At 43.2% G+C, this 13,482-nt stretch overlaps 1 protein-coding gene across 11 annotated transcripts in view; it reads right to left on the bottom strand.

Moving 5' to 3' along the window:
- Positions 1-13,482, bottom strand: part of LMO7 (LIM domain 7) — a 212,732-nt gene that overhangs the window by 95,637 nt on the left and 103,613 nt on the right. For all 11 annotated transcript variants that reach the window (XM_037059350.1, XM_037059351.1, XM_037059353.1 and 8 more), the window contains one exon: positions 9,755-9,861. In XM_037059350.1, coding sequence (XP_036915245.1) covers positions 9,755-9,861 — 107 coding nt within the window. The remainder of the gene's footprint in view (positions 1-9,754; positions 9,862-13,482) is intronic.

Raw genomic sequence — 13,482 nt, 5'->3', positions numbered from 1 at the left:
ATTAGTACAGAAGGTAGATTTCATGGCCTTGGGAAACCTCTGGATATACACATCTCAGTAAACCACTAGGATGCATTTAACTTTAATCTACCATTCATGGAGATTAAGTCACAAATGTACTTTTTAGCCTTTTGGGAAGAAGAGTTGTAAAGGTGGATCTTACCCATTTAAGTCAGGAACGTCCAACTTAACAGAACCAACTGACTTTTGAATATATGCAGTCCCAAAATAAATGCAGTAATTCAAACATACTTAGAAAAAATCAAACTACATCCTGAAGGAAGTGAAATAATTCAGTTAGAGAAATAGATCCCATATTAATATGTACATTTACAGAAAACTATATCACATATTAGTAGGTATAATTAAACAAATATAATGAGACTCTCGTTCTGTGTGACTGGTGAAAATTACTATTGCAAATTAAACAGTAAATCTCAAGTGGCTAGAAAATACGGGTTTGTAGCTAGGCTCTGGATTATTGGCATTATTCAATAGCGAAGGCTCTTTAAATTGATTGCCCTGCCTTTCATTCTCACCACACACAACTCTCCCAGGCTCCACACGCCATTTATGTTTTTAACAGCCCTGTCCATTAACAAAAATGCCTCACACTTGCCAGTGTGAAGAGTACAACCTGCCCTTTCCTATTCGCTCTAGGGATATCATGTAAATGCGCATCTATCTTACCTTCGACTGCACTTGTACCAAGACCAACAGCACGTCTACCAATCGACGCTGGGTTTTAATAGCGCATTTAACATAAAATATTTTGCCACATTTTTGCTGGTTTTAATGTACAGATGAGCAAAATAATGCCAAGGTACTCACGTAACTACACACAAATTATAGTGAGCCTTCCCTTTTAAATGGACAAACGTACTAACAAAGAAACATATGAATTATTATATGTTAGTAAAAAGTGACATTTTAGCAGAATGTAAATGTCAGTCAGTATCCTTCCTGTCCCTGTCCACGTGATTATCTTGCTGGCCAACTAGAAATAAGTTAAGGAACTCCAAGTCAGGGTTTCTCACCCTTAGCCCTACTAACATTTGGGATCAGAAATTCTGCTCTGGCGACTGCCCTATTCACTGAAAAGCATTAGTAAAGGGGTGCTGAGCTGGAGGTCCCCCCAAATGGAGAAAACCCCCACAGCTATAGCTTGCGGGGTGTGGGAAGGAGCAGGGCCACTGACAGCTACTTTGCCTATCTGAAGAACCTGGTCTGCGTTTCAATAATGCTTAGAACTGTGCCTGCTCAGAGCCAGGGAGATGGGCACGCTCTGACCAGTCATGATGTAATGGACCGGAGGGGCTTCCTGCACTGCGAGAGCGGCTAGGAGGCGGCTCCCACGGCTGGGCCCACGCTTGCCCGGAAGAACAGTGGCAGCCGAGCGCGGCATAAGAAACCAGACTAGTGGCCGGTGTCACCCAACGTGGGAGGAGTCGAAAACAGATATAGGAGGAACATCCGTTGGGCGGGGCAGCCGAGCTGGGGCTTAGCCACGTGGTTTGGAAGCGGAGAGGGGCTTCTGGTCTCCACCTGGGCCTAGAAAGCAGGGAAGTAGGACGAGACCGCCGTGCGCAGCGCTGGCGCTCTCGGCCACGAAGTTGGAAAGAATGCGAGGGGCTCCCACCGGCCGCCACAGGGAAGTGCCACGCGGTTTTGGATTAAGAACAGGATCGGGAGGCTCGCTGAGCTGTGGACTCTTCCTTCCCGAGATACGGTACTTCCAACTGGGAGGACGAGGCGGGAATATGTGTGTGTGTGTTGGGGGGGGATGGTGGTAAAGGGTCTTTGGGATTTAATGGCAACACACCGCGATTACTCCAAACATGTATAATTTCTAAATAAATAATTCCTTTCCTTTTTACCAAATTGTAACTGAGAGCCACAATTCTTAACGGGGGGGGGGGGGGGGGGGGGCNGGGGGGGGGGGGGGTGTGCAAAAAAGAACCACAGAGTAACGAGACCCGGGGCGGAGGGTTTCGGTAGCACATTCATGGTATCCCTGACACATAAATGCCGATAGCATCCCCACCCCAACTCCGTCAACCAGAAGTAGCTCCAGGCATCGCCCCCGGCAGAGAACGGCCGGTCTCACCAACGCCTACTCCTTTAATCTAATAAGGCCAGGGACGGATCTGCCCCACAGGAGTCTCCTTGTTATATAACAACAAAAACTAAAAATAAATACATTACTATTTGAAAGGATAAAGCCAGCCCCATTTGCTGTTGTGGTAGGGTTTGCCTAGCAGGCCTGTGACCTTGTTAAAGATGACTGCCCTTTTATTCCTGAGTCCGTCCCCAGGACAGAACTGGCCACTCCGAGCAGCCACAGGCGAAGAAAGCATTGGAACGCACTGCAGTCCCGTGTTACACGCCCCAGCCTCCCAGGGGCCTCATGGCGGCAACCCGCCCCCCCCCCCAGCTTTTTTAATCCGGCTGCGGTCCAATAAAAGCTCAAAGCCCCCACACCTCAATGCTGGTATATCTCTCCACACCATGCCCCCTCCTTTCCTGGATGAAAACTTTATTCTCTACATTTTCTTCTCTTTGTGAATTCTTCCTCATCCCGCATCACAGACCACCCTATCATTTTGGTGGCCCATACAGGGATATTCTCTATTTCTCCCTCTCCTCCAGTCCCCTGAACCTTGCAATGCGGGGAGCAGCGGGCCACAGAAGCTCGACCCAGCCAGCCCCCTAAGCCTGTGTCCGTGAGGCTCCGCCAGGGGATTCTGATCTTCCTCCGTGTCTCCGGACTCTGCGCACAGCCTCCACCTCACCCACCTTCACGGCCAGAGATCAGTAAGTCTCTCTGAACCTTGCAACGAAAACATGCTATGGAAAGTGATAAACCCGGAAGCCTGGGAGCTGCTAAATCCTGGGACCAACTGGGCTTGTCCCTGAATATAGAGAATAAAGTGGCATTTTAAACTCAAGCCGCTTTTCCGCCCCTTCACCTGAGGAAACCAAAGTCCTAGGAGAAAGTTGCTATTCTTTCCCTACATTTTTTTAAAAATTTTTTTAGATTTTTTAAAATTTATTTATCTTTAGAGGGGAAGGGAAGGAGAGAAGGAGAGAAATATCAATGTATGGTTGCCTCTCGTGAGTCCCCCGCTGGGAACTGGCCTGCAATCCAATCATGTGCCCTGACTGGGAATCGAACCGCGATCGTGTGTTTCGCAGGCCCCCACTCAATTCACTGAGCTATACCAGCCAGGGCTTCTTTCTCTACATTTAAAATGCAAACTCCTGGTCTTCTTCAGGAATTCTTGTCTAGGCCATCTTTTAAAATAAATATTGTGGGGAGATCATTTTTATCAGAAGGGGAAAACCGTAGCTATATCTGAGCAAATCAATGTTCCACTCTTCCTTTCTAAATTAGTAAATTCTAATGAAAGTTATTGAATGTCTAGGTATCTTGAAATAACATGAAATACCAAAGCATAGATTGCTGGGCCTGCTTTTGGCTTTGTGTTACAAAGAGGCTGTGCAGTAGCCTTGGAGTTGTGGATAAATGTCTTGTGCTTTACTGGAAGTGTGTTTTTTGAAAGTGAGAGTGTGTTTGCCAGTAGAGGAGCCTGTTTCTAACCGTCAAGAGACGTGTTCATAAATCAGTCTAGGGAAAGTTGGTTGCTTGTTAATCATTGTGGGAAATTGGGGTTTCTAAAAGTTAAGTTCAAATGAAGTTGGGAAGGAACTGTGTGGTGTTTTTTGTTTTTTTTTTTGGTAGAAGGCATAAGGCATGGAGAAGGAATTTTAAAGGAGAGGGAGTAAAAGTGAGTTGTTCTAAAAATGGTTAATTTCTAAAGGGATAAGAAAGTTTGTGAAAGTTGCAGAAAGGTTTGTGAAGGTTGTGAAAGTTTTAAATTTGTGAAAAAAGAAAGCTCAGGCTCCAGCACCCCTTCCTCCACCTAATTTCCCTCTGGTGACACTCTGTGATGACTCTGGTGGCACCTGGAGTGGTTTTCTGTTACACTTTCTCTTGCCCTAGTGGGTGTCCGGAAACCTATCTGTCAGCTGTGGAATAAATCCTTCATCAAGATGCACCGTGTCAATGCTGACATAGAAGGGAAGGACACAGAGTTACACGACCACCCCCAGGTGGCACCTGCTTGCTACACAGGGTCCAGTGAGTCAGGAACTGATCACCCCTCACGTTCCAAGGAACCTATTCCTTCCCCTTTGTCTGGTGCTCTGCTCATTGGAAAAGTCACCCTCCGGGCATGGGGTAGACACATCCACGGGCTGGCGTGGAGTTGAGTCCCCTGCCTGAGTGGGGGAAATNTTTCTCTTGCCCTAGTGGGTGTCCGGAAACCTATCTGTCAGCTGTGGAATAAATCCTTCATCAAGATGCACCGTGTCAATGCTGACATAGAAGGGAAGGACACAGAGTTACACGACCACCCCCAGGTGGCACCTGCTTGCTACACAGGGTCCAGTGAGTCAGGAACTGATCACCCCTCACGTTCCAAGGAACCTATTCCTTCCCCTTTGTTTGGTGCTCTGCTCATTGGAAAAGTCACCCTCCGGGCATGGGGTAGACACATCCACGGGCTGGCGTGGAGTTGAGTCCCCTGCCTGAGTGGGGAAAATCCTTTCCCAAGGCATTGGTGAGGTCACCCTCAGGCACAGGGTAAACGCTGCACTTCTTGGCTGGTGCTGACTGTAACTGTGAACCCTCCTCTGGGGCACATGTCTTCAGTTATCAGGTTTCTGACCTTTCAGGGGCCAAAACAGCCCCACCCAGGCTCTTCCCTGCTGCTAGACTCTTTGGAGCCGAGGCATTATTTCCCCCACTCATTAACAGTCCTTGAAGGTTTTACTGAGAGTCTGGCACAGGTCTTCTTGCTTGGCATTTAGGACCTTCCATCCCTTTTCCAGATTTCTTAAAAGTTGGCAAGAGCAAATAAAAAAATGTTATACTTTCCTTATCAAAATTAGTATTTCAAATGACGTGTGTGGTCTTTATGTGTTGTCTTTATATGACATGTATTTGTCCGTGTGTTATATGTGGTATGTTTTCTACCTCTGGATGGCGCATTTCTACCTCTAGGGTATAATATTTTATCGGCCTAAAGATATTAACTACTTATACAAATTAAACAGGATCCTGTGGTTTGGACAAAATATTTGATATGAAAACCAGTTTTAGGTTTGATTAATATCTTTTAGAGTTATTACCAAAAATGTGTTATTTTACAGTTTATATTATAATCTTTTGGTTAATTATATTTGACAACCTTCCCAAAGTTTAATTTCAAAATGGAGAAATGGCTTTGACTTATTTCAGCGGGCCCCTGGAATACCTCAAAGATTTATTCTCTCTCCCTATAAAAGTTTTTTAATTAATTAGGCCAATTTGATATGCTCAAAATTACATGGGAAGCTCTGCCAAACAGAATAACTATTTTACTAGTATACATATATTTTTATCAAAATAGATTTTATAGAAATTTCAACCTGCCTCAAGGAGGAATTGCAAAGATTTAAAATCAAGTTCAAACAAGAAGCTCTCAGAGGTAATAGGTATCCTGTCCATGACACTGGACAAGCCAAGGGTGATAGTTCCCCATGGGGACATCAAGCAGTGGCAGTCTGGGTATTTGGAACCCACACATTGGAAATTTATGGATTGTTTCCATTGCTCAGTACACACTTCCAGTAAGTCCTATATGGTATTTTAAAACCTTGCATACTACTAGGTCTTTATAGATGTTAAAATTGTGCATTAAATCTAAAACTATGGGCTTTATCCCCTGGCTGGTGTGGTTTTCTGGATTGAGTGCCAGCCTGCAAACCAAAGGGTCACCAGTTCAATTCCCAGTCAGGGCTCACACCTGGGTTGTGGACCAAGTCCCTGGTGGTGGGTGCTCAAGAGGCAACCACTCACTGATGTTTCTCTCCCTCTCTTTCTCCCTCTCTTCCCCTTCCTCTAAAATATTTTAAAAAATAAAAAAGGCGGGCTTTATGTTGTTATGTCATCTCATAGTAATTATTACTTATCAAGAAACTGTCATCTTGAAATATTATATTTTACCAAGAAGCAAAGTTCTTTATCAATTGCATTTTAATCAAATCTATAACCATGTCATTTTAAATTTGGTCATTTAGGAACAGTCACTGTTTTATTCTAATATATTTGCAAATGTATCTTTCAATGGGTTCACGAAAGAGATGCTGACTTACTCTAAATTACAGGTATCTAAGTAGGTCATGGAAATACTGGCAAGTAATCAGGACAAACAATGTTGGTTATATGGGACTAAATTAACTGAAGATCATTGTTCTTCTTATGACTTTGTTCAAAATATTGCAGATTTTAAACCTTTTTGGTTTCCAGACATAAGGAAATTTGTTTTTATCCTAGAACAATTTACAAGTTCTGTCCTCATAAGCAATATTGAAACATTTACATTTTTCTCCCTACCTAATCCCTCCAGAATTCTGCAACTCTTAATGAGTGAATATTATTTTCATGGCAATTTGTTTGTTCACATAAACCCAGTAAGAATCTGGTACCTTTATAATAGCACCAGTTTTGAAAAGTGGTTGTAATAACCAAGTCTATGTCTGGAATGTCATGATCGAAGGAGTCACGCCTGGACTCTGGTGTCACCAGAAAGCCTTAAGGAATTAAGATCGACTTCCGAAGCCAATTAGAGCCCCTTGGAGAAGGAGCCTGATACCTCGCTTGGCCACGTGGTACATGGCAGTCTTTCCAGGTAAGGAGGAGTGAAGGTCGCTTTCCTGAAAGATGGCAAGGAAGGAACCTCAAGGCATTTTAGAGACCTCAAACACTTGAGCAATCCACTCAAACTAATAGATATTTCAGGCAAAGCCAGATGGCGCCTGTGCAGCTTGGCTCCTGTGCCCTGAAGGGCTGACTAAAGCTCAGTCTGAAGGTTGCTTGTGAAAATTCCAGCAAAGCAAATTTGAAAGAGCCTACAGAATCGATTACTGCTCTGTTTGTAGTCATGCGTATAATCAATCAGGCCACATGGAAACTGGACTTAATACAGTCTCTTTGATAAAGTGAGGGTGACTTTAGGGTGAGAAACTGTTTCAATGGAAATCACAATGTCCAACTGTTACCCACAAACTGACTGAATCCCAGTTTTCCTCGTTTTTTTCCAACCTAATGTTTCACTATTTTTCCTTCATCTTTTGATTTGGAATTCTGACTTGGAATTGCTTTTAACTTGGAATTGCATTTCAAGCTGTCCAATCCCACCCTCTTCTCCTCAATGTCCCATCCATACCTTGGACCCACAGGCAGGGACAGCTCTACAGCCCTAGCCCACCTAAAGTAGTTAGAGAAGAGACCTTTGTCCCCACTCCCCCAAACCAGAACCAGCCCAGGTCATTAAGAATAAATCAATTTTAAAATCAGAGGGGATAATGAAAGGATAAAGCCAGCCCCATTTGCTGTTGTGGCAGGCCTGTGACCTGTTTAACATGACTGCCATTTTACTTTTCTGAGTCTGTCCCCAGGACTGGAAATGACTGGGAACAAGAACAGAAAGAGCCCCTCCCTACAGCCACAGGCAGAAGATAACACTGGAACCAACTGCAGCCTTCTGTTCCACGCCCTAATTGCCCAGGGGCCTCACAAGAGCAACCCCCACCCCTTTTTTAATCCAGTTACCGTCCAAAAAAAACCTCAAAGCTCCCATCCCCCTATGCTGGTATATCTCTCCACACCAAGCCCCTCTCCTTTCTTGGAGAGTGAATAAAAACTTGACTCTCTACACTTTCTTCTCTTTGAGGATTCTTCCACAGCTCACCCTAACACTGTTTAGTAAACCGTCATTTGCTTTCCTTTAAACCTGCTCCCGTTTTATAAGAATGCTATCTCAGGGCATAAGAGCTGTGGCCAACAAACATTTTTAAGAAGCCATTTTTGCCAGCTTCCTCCTGTCTCGCTTGACCCCTTGCCGATCTGTCCGACTAGATGGAATTGTCAGGGGGAGCGTTCTTAGGCAGAATCCAGGCTCTTGCTCAGGAGCTCTCGCTCATACTATTTAGGCACACCTTTTATGGCCTAAGTGGTTTCAATTGAAACAAGTTGTTCTGCATACTTCCTGCGACAGCTGTAGCTATGTGACCTCCTGGTTTCAGTCCGTCAGTAATCTCACTGATAGCTGGGCCCAGACAGGACTTTTGCCGAAACACTTTGGACCCAACATTCCATGAACCAGGCTGTCCAGGGCAAGCTTTGCTCAGAGCACCCTTGGGACTAGGAGCCAACAAACATGTTTTGCCTAGTCTGCAGCCTACTCAAACATGGGCTATCGAGTTTCAAAACAGTATGATTTCAAGGTGAAAAGACATTTGTTCTTAATAGACAGCGACAACTTAAGATTTTCCAAGTCAAAAATTTCTTTGCCCATCAGATAGTTCTTAGGAGAGCATGACGATTAGGAAAAGTAAAACAAGTTTTTCCATAATTATTTTTCAAGGAAATTAAACTGCGGAAGTAAACACGCCGTTCTGATGCTGAAACTTAGGATCTCTCAGCTATTTCAGTGAACCAGAGATGCAGCCAGACACCACCCAGCCATGCACATATCGTGGCTCTGTGGTTCAGAAGGCCCATTCAACACAACTACAGCATACAGGTTCGACACAGCTCGTCCATTTACAAACATGTACTGCTAGGGTCTGAGAAGGTTAATCTTACCTAGGATTTTAGGTTATGCTATTAAAAGACAATGTGTAATATAAAAGATATGTATATACAAGGTTTTCTTTAGGAAAAAATTGTCTATATTTAAGATTTTTACAATCAATTTTTAATAACTGTTGAAGCTATTACAACAGGGATAGTAACCGCATAAACTAAATTTTTGAAATCATAGAAACTAATTTTTTAAATGTCTGTTATTTCTAGAGATGAACACTTTATTTTCTTTCTGGGGAAAAATGTTAATCAGATTTAAGAGCCATGGTACAAAAAGGTAGTCATTACCACAAAATTAAATCATTTCCCTGTCGTATTTATATGATATGACTTCATATGACTTTATTCTGATTCACTGAAAGCAAATTAGATTTACAGGACGGGGGCGGGGTGGGGGGAATCTCACGGGAGCTCACAACCAGATTTCCCGAAATCACACAGTTACACACACCTGAACACCACTTATCCGTCTAAAACCCGGCAGCATCCCCCGCCCAGTTTTCACCACCCCTCACTTTCACTTTCTCCTTCGTACTGTGAAAAGAGTGAAAAACTTCATTTTTTGAGAAGACAGGCCACAGTTAACAGGTTCATTAGCTCCCCTTGTGGGTCCCCTAGGCACTTGTGCGTTACCACTGTCCCACTCTCGTTTTGATGTTCGCAATTATGTCTCAATTCCAAATGCACAAAAACCCTCTTTAAATAATGTAGTTTTACTCTGTAAGTCCTTACATAACTTATAAATTGGCTTCGTGAGTATAATGAGCGTCCTCACCATTAGCAACCGGACACTACCATGCTGGGCAGGCATTCAATTATAAACTGCCACTTCGGTCAGTGCACAGGTTTAACGTAAGACCACGACACATTATGGATTACAGACAGCTTCATGGTCCCAGTCCCTAAGCGGTTTTTTTTTTTTTTAAGCAGTCTGTTTTGGAATGAGAACAGAGGAAGCCAGAGAGAAAAAAGATGTTTCAGTAACCATGAACACTCAGGAATTTTCACTTAAGCTACAAGCCCTCTCTTTAAAAAAACACGTAACAAGCCAGTGAAACTTACTTGACAGTGACTCGGTTTGATAAATCCTGTAGATCCCCAGGGTGGAAAAGCTGGGCTTCTTTTAGTCCAATCTGTTCACAAGCTTTCAGAAAAACGTTTATATTATCCTGTGAAAAGAAGTGGAAAGTGATTGCTTAGCCGAGCTCTCTCCCAGGCAAAGGTTACAAAATTTTTATGATATAACTTCCAGGCTTCAAAGTCCGAAGCGCCAGCAAAAAGGGAGGCAGCAAGACCGATGAATATATGTATTAAAAAAGAAAAGAAAAGAAAAGAAAAAAAGGCATGTACAGCCTTTCAGTCTGTAAGAGCATAAATGCGGTGCTCTCTTGCGCCCCGGCATACGCTTGTCTCTGTGATCTTTGCGACCGGCACGTTAAACATTACCTGTTACGGGACAAGTGCCTAGCCACTGAGCAGCAATCTACACTTTGATGTCAGCTCCACTCTGCAAACAAACGCCCTCTTCCCAGCTTTGCACGACAAGCCTCACCTCTCCTCTTTAAAAATAACTCCAGCTCCTGACATTCACCCACCCAGAAACTGTTGGCAGGGAGGAAATAAGAGGAGGAACATTCTGTTTCTATGATTACAAATTACAGAAAGACTGTGGAATACCACACCTGGAATCTGGGTTTGGTTGCCGAGCCGGCTCTTGACAGACAGGGAAACCATACTATAGGACCCAGGAGAAGCCCAGTGTTCATTGGCTAAATCACATAGTTTAGGTGTGGTACATTGCTCAGCGCCCTGCAACCTGCCTCAGGAACTGCCTCCACGAAATAAAAACCTAGGTTGTCCTCGTCTCCAGTTTCAAAACCAAAATCACCCATTCAGAAGGACCAGTGCTTTTCCTGTATGTGAGCAGACACTGGCTGCGATTTATTCTATTTCACAGTCAGCTGCATTTCGGAGACACACACTTGGTGTGGGCAGAATTAGCTTCAGCTTCCACCTTTGCTCCCCTCAAGAACACTCTTTACAAGGTTGAGCTTATGATGATCCCATGCAGATTCTAACCTTTGCTTTATTATGGTTCTCAGGCAAGAGAATTGCCTCCTGCACTGCCGACACACGTGCACCCACTGAGGCGTGCTGGCAACACCACATCTGTGGGTGAGCCCTAGAACCTCCCTGAGACCGCAGCTCCCTCCCTACCAGCTGGCCAAGACAAGCAGGGACCAGAAGACAAACCCATCCCTTGAAGAGGGGCCACTACTTTCTTCCCACGTTGAGAAGCTCATCCTCACAGGGAGAAAAGGTGGGATGGGCTCGCAATGTGGGAAGGAGTGGTAACAAGAGAAAGGTGAAGGGGCTAAATTTCACAGGTTGGATTCTTCAAGAGTGAGGAGATTTGGGGAAAGGTCCAGCAGATGGGTAGCAAGAGAAAAGCAATGCTGACTGCTAGGAAACTCGGACATTTGTTGAAAAGGGAGAAAAAGCTTTGTAGAGGTGAGAGGTTCTAGTGTACTATCAGTAAAAGGCAGTGCAAAGTACCCGGCTGAAGGTTGAGAGCCGTGATTCATTTTAAATAAGAGGTCAAAAGTTAAAGGAACTTACAAGTCAAAAGTTGAACAGCTCAATGAAAGGTGTTTTATCTGACCTTATATGGGAAAAAGGGAAATAAAGTTTTGGCAAAATTCCAGGGATAGAAAAAGTGATCATTTTGTTGGTAAGCTCACATAATTTCTAGAAACTATATTATTTGCAATTGTCAAATGAGTCAAGTTAATGGATATATAACTTGCCCTTAGACATGCAGATGAGAATAAATGTCTTACCCCAAATCCTGTAAGAAGCCATCACATACCCAAAAAGGAAAAATAATCCATAAGCAGTCTTCCCACAGATACAAAGCCAACATTCAGAAATTGAAGGCATTTTTAATCATTAACAATGAATTAGAAAGAGAAACTAAGAAAAAAAAATCCCATTTTCTATGGCAACAAGAAAGTTAAAGTATCTAGGACTAAACTTAACCAAGGAGACCTGGAGTCCTTGACCTAAACTTACCCAAAAAGACCTGTACTCAGAAAATTATAGAACACTGAAGAAATAAAGGAAGATACAAATAAAAGGAAGCATATACCTTGTTCATGGATTGGAAGACTAAACATCATTAAAAAGTGCACACTACCCAAAGCAATCTATAGATTCAATGCAATCCCTATTTAAATACCACTGGCATATTTCATAGATCTAGAACAAATATTCCAAAAAATTTACATGGAACTAAAAACAATACCAAATAGCCTCAGCAGTCTTGACAAAAAAGAACAAAGTAGGAGGATCACAATACCTGACATCAAACTATATTACAAGGCCACTGTATTCAAAACAGTCTGGTACTGGCATAAGAACAGACACATAGATCAGTGGAACAGAACAGAGAATCCAGAAATAAACCAAAGTTTCTATGATCAATTACTATTTGACAAAGGGGACAGGAATATAGAATGGAGTGAAAATAGCCTCTTCAATAAATGGTGTTGGGAGATCTGGACAGGTACATGCAAAAAAATGAAACTAGACCACCAACTTATACCACACACAGAATAAACTCAAGATGGTTAAAAGACTTAACTATAAGTTGTGACATCATAAAAGTCCTAGAGGAAAATATAGGTAGTAAAATTTCAGATATCCCACAGAGCAATATTTTCACCAATAGATCTCCTAGGGCAAGGGAAATCAAGGAAAAAATGAATGGGATCTCATCAAATTAAAAAGCTTCTGCACAGCTGAGGAAACCATCATGAAAATGAACAGGGAACTGACCAAATGAGAAAACATACCTGCTAATGACACATCAGACAAGGGCTTGATCTCCAAAATATGTAAAGAACTCATATGACTCAACATCACGAAAACAAACAATCCAATTAAAAACTGGGCAAAGGACATGAACAGACATTTCTCCAAGGACATACAGAGGGCCCAGAGACATATGAAAAGATGCTCAATATCATTAGCCATCAGAGAGATGCAAGTTAAAACCACAATGAGATACCACTTCACACCAGTCAGCATGGCCATCATAAACAAATGAATAAACAACAAGTGCTGGAGAGGTTGTGGGGAAAAGGGGACCCTAAAACACTATTGGTGGGAATGCAGACTGGTGCAGCTGCTGTGGAAAACAGTATGGAACTTCCTCAGAATACTTAAAATGGAACTGCCTTGTGACCCAGCAATTCTACTGCTGGGATTATACTCTCAAAATCTTGAAACCAATTCAAAAGGGCCTATGCACTCCTATGTTCATAGCAGCACAATTTATAATAGCCAAGTGCTGGAAGCAACCTAAGTGCCCATCAGTAAATGAGTGGATCAAAAAACTGTGTCCATTTACACAACAGAATACTATGCAGCAGAAATAAGGAGCTTCTCCCCTTAGCAACAGCATGGATGGAACTGGAGTATATTATGCTGAGTGAAATAAGTCAGGTGGTAAAAGACAAATACCATATGATCTCACCTATAAGTGGAACCTAATAAAACAAACGAGCAAACAAAATAGAACCAAAGGCAAGGAAACAAGGAACAGACTGACAGCAACTGGGGGGGTGAGGGGGATAAGATTGGAAAGAAGGGGAAGGGTCCAGTCAAGGAGCATGTATGAATAACCCACAGGCATGGACAGCATGGTAGGGACTGACTATGGGAGCAGGGAGCGGAGGGAGGCTGGCCAAAAAGAGCAAAGCGGGGGAAATCGAGACAACTGTCATAGA

This window comes from Sturnira hondurensis, unplaced genomic scaffold, assembly GCF_014824575.4.
Source record: "Sturnira hondurensis isolate 20B ecotype Veracruz unplaced genomic scaffold, ASM1482457v3 Scaffold0010812, whole genome shotgun sequence".
Lineage (NCBI taxonomy): Eukaryota > Metazoa > Chordata > Mammalia > Chiroptera > Phyllostomidae > Sturnira > Sturnira hondurensis.
Note: the sequence above shows the minus strand (reverse complement) of the source record. Positions and strands in the feature narration are given on the sequence as shown.